The 3,467-nt window shown below is 37.3% G+C and overlaps 1 protein-coding gene across 1 annotated transcript; it reads left to right on the plus strand.

Moving 5' to 3' along the window:
• LOC117432198 (pro-adrenomedullin-like) lies at positions 1–2,583 on the plus strand. The gene is made up of 4 exons (XM_034053766.3): positions 1–118; positions 583–702; positions 937–1,074; positions 1,231–2,583. Exons 2-4 carry the CDS (start codon positions 596–598, stop codon positions 1,538–1,540), a joined length of 555 nt encoding a protein of 184 aa, XP_033909657.1. The 5' UTR covers positions 1–118; positions 583–595; the 3' UTR covers positions 1,541–2,583.
• The last annotated feature ends 884 nt before the right edge of the window (positions 2,584–3,467 follow it).

Consider the following 3,467-nt stretch of genomic DNA (forward strand, 5'->3'; position numbering starts at 1 on the left):
TGTAGTGTGGGTAGCTTTGCAAAACTATTTGTAACCTTGGAGATTTTGGATGCTCTCTCTGTTCAAAGATTTTTTTTTTTTCAGAGCATTTATTTAAGTGGATTATTAGGCTTTTCAGGTATGTCATTTAAATTATAATTATTTTTCTTTTAAGTGACTTTCAGGTCATTCAAGTGCTACCTGTGTTTTTCTTTATTGTACAGTAGTTGGGGAGATATCTTCTTTCCTAAGCCTTTAAAAGGGTAGTAATGCTAAACAATTTTCTCAGCACTAATATTATGTAAAACCAGGATTACAAGTGCACCGGGGAGCACTTCACAATGTCCTGCTGGCATTTTTCACTCTTTGTACTCAGTCCAGGGAGACTGGCAAAAGTGTATTTAGCTGTACAAAATGTAACCTCAGACTGACATTTGGAATAAATAAATGATAACTGCAAATATTTGGCTTTTGGACTTTCTTTAACCTCTTGTGTAAGCTAGTTCAACAGAGATAGGAAGCCTGGAATAAATAGGACATTTGGAGTGCTCTGAGTAAACACATTTTATGGTTGCACATTAATCTTTTTTTTTTCCTCAACAGGTTTTCAGTCAAAATGAAACTGGTTCTTCAAATTGTCCTTCTCTACTGGAGTTTATTAACTGTATTTGTCCTTAATGTGGAGACAACAAAACTGGACTTAACTTCAGAATTGAAAAAAAGGTAAATGTTTTTGTTTTTTTTAACAAGTGCATTAATTTATCATTTTATTTACCATACATATATATATATGTTGGGAATTGTCTCTTTTAATATGTAAATATATTATTTATTTATCAGGATATATTACTTTTGTTTAGCTTATTTTGTATAAATAGCAAGGTTTTTGGACTTGCTTTATCACAGTATCCAGCCAATACTGATCAGTTTCTCATGATATCTCTACTTGATTTGCAGGTTAAACACATGGACCTTGAACAGGGTGAAAAGGGATTTGAACAGCTTATCCAGGTCTGAGCTGAAAGGACTGGACACAAACAAACAGCTGTATGTCCAACCTGAAGATGTCAAAGATTCTTTGACTCCCCATTCTAGGTAAGGATAAGAAATGAAATTATTAAAAGTTGTGGCTAGTTTGGATTAAACAATTTAATAAGAAATACAAAAATGAATAAATCTGTATGTATTGTGAATTAAGAAGCCTGACAGGTGTAGATTAACACATTGTTTTTCTCTCCCTATCTCTTATAGTACTGGTATCAATATCCGTGTGAAGAGGTACAGGAATTCTGTGAACCACTTCCAGTCCCTGAGGTCAGGATGCCACCTGGGGACCTGTACAGTGCATGAGCTGGCCCACCGTCTCTACCAGCTCACAGACCGGGACAAGGACAACACTGCCCCGCTGAACAAAATGAGCCCCACAGGTTATGGGAGGAGAAGGAGATCAGTGCCAGAACACAAAGTCATCTTTCAGCTTTTGGGGAGGAAGCTGCAGCCAGTTTGGTCCGGGACCAGCAACCGAGTCAGGAAACTGCAAGAAATCCTCAAACGGACTTGAGGGGAGTGCAGCACTTAGCAAAACTGAAACTTTCCAACAAATTCCAAAATTCTACAGATGCCTGAGACTCCCGCCAAGTCCATTCAGTCACGTTTTTTTTGTTTCCAAGGCAGTGGAAATGTCTTGAGGACTGACTTGTATTGTCAGAAGTGTTTAGCAGACTAGAGCCAAGTGGCTGAAACTAACTAGGGTGAAGTTGGGACTTGGCTATACGGCACTGCAGCACAAGTACTGATTAACTGTCAGTGGCAAAGGACACAGTCATAATCTATGCCACTGCTGAGGCCGAGGGCAGGCAAATTCCACTGGAGTAGATTTATCTTCAAAAAGATTTAAAAAGTATTGCTGCATTCTAAAACACATTCGAAAAAGGAGAAATGTGCATCCAAATTGCCCCTTTGTTTTTTTTTTTTTGGTTTTTTTTTTAAATGAAGGTGGTTAAATTACTGGTATATAGTTGTTGTGATTAACAGTCCAACTAATCCATCCATTTAAGCTAAAAACTGGTTCTGGTCTCAAATACCAGCAACCAGATGACTCCCCCCCCCCTGCCAATAAAATATAGGTAGAGAGTTGTTGTTTTGTATTAAAACATCTTGGGTTTGGACACTGTATGGTGAAAACGACTATTCTTTAGATTCCCTCAATAGGGAATCTTTACATTAAAAAAATTAATACAAAAATAAGCCAGTCCATAACGGATTGCATCATACTTGAACTTAATCTTTATAGAGAAAAGTGCAATTTATATATTTTATTGCCTGTTGTGTATATAACGTATTAAAATATCAATATTTAAGTGTTATGTTTCTGTTTCTCGTAACTGTACTTGTGGAGATAGAGTTATTTTTATACGTGAATATATTATGTATAAGGGCATTGTAGCGTTTTCTTTTTATCATTTGTTTGTATTATTAATGTCAAGTGCTAAAAACTAGTAGTAAACTTCTACATGCTAGACTTGTTATTATAAATTTGTATATGTTGTTTAATCTATTTTGTCACGTGTAATATGGTAAAACAATAAACATATTTGCATATACTGCAGTGCTCCCATGCTTTTCCTTTATCAGTTCCAGATGATAGAGATTTTCAAATGCTTGCCTATCTTCCCCCGCAGTTGCAGTTGTAAATGCTTACAAGGCTATTTAAGATGCCAGCTTATTTTAAAATTCATGGCTCCAATCCAGGATTCTTTGTCCAATACCACAATAAACCAAACCATTTCTGAGTAATAGAATTGGCTACTGACAAGACTGTGGCTCATTTTACTGAATACTCACTTTACTATACAGACCAGACCAATGCAACAGTACACTAGCCTGAAAGACACAGATGAAAGTAAAGAAAGTTACCCGGTACATCTTAAACTCCCTGGTCCTGTATACTTCCTGTAGGAACGTCAATGATGCACTGACTGCCTAAGCCAGTGGTACTCAACTCTGAGATCTATTCTAGTCATGGTCTTTATTCCAGCTGGGTACTAAATTAGTTAATTGCCTCTTAGCAGCTTCAATTAACTACATTAGAACCTGCTTGGAGTAAAAACCTGGACTGGATTGGATCTCATGGGCCAGAGTTGAGTACCACTGGCCTAAGCACTGGGGGTCCCCTCTGCTATGTGCTTCCCAACTCCCTGCCAGCTTAGTATTAACCAAAGAATCCCAACCCCTTTATTATTAGTGACACCAGAGAGGCCAGCATTCAAACCTGTGACCTTGTGGCTGCATGGAATCAGCCTTAACTGCTGCGCAACTGCACTATAAATATTTCACATACTTCACCAGGAAACCCTGATCCCAGCAGAACCCATGCATAAGTAGGGTCTCTCAAAATTGATATAGTTGGAATGAGATTTCTTTACATTTCTTAGTTACAATAGAAGTTAGGGATCCTATATATCTGTTTTCTCATCCGTAACTTTTTA

This window comes from Acipenser ruthenus, chromosome 27 (assembly GCF_902713425.1).
Source record: "Acipenser ruthenus chromosome 27, fAciRut3.2 maternal haplotype, whole genome shotgun sequence".
NCBI classification, from domain to species: domain Eukaryota; kingdom Metazoa; phylum Chordata; class Actinopteri; order Acipenseriformes; family Acipenseridae; genus Acipenser; species Acipenser ruthenus.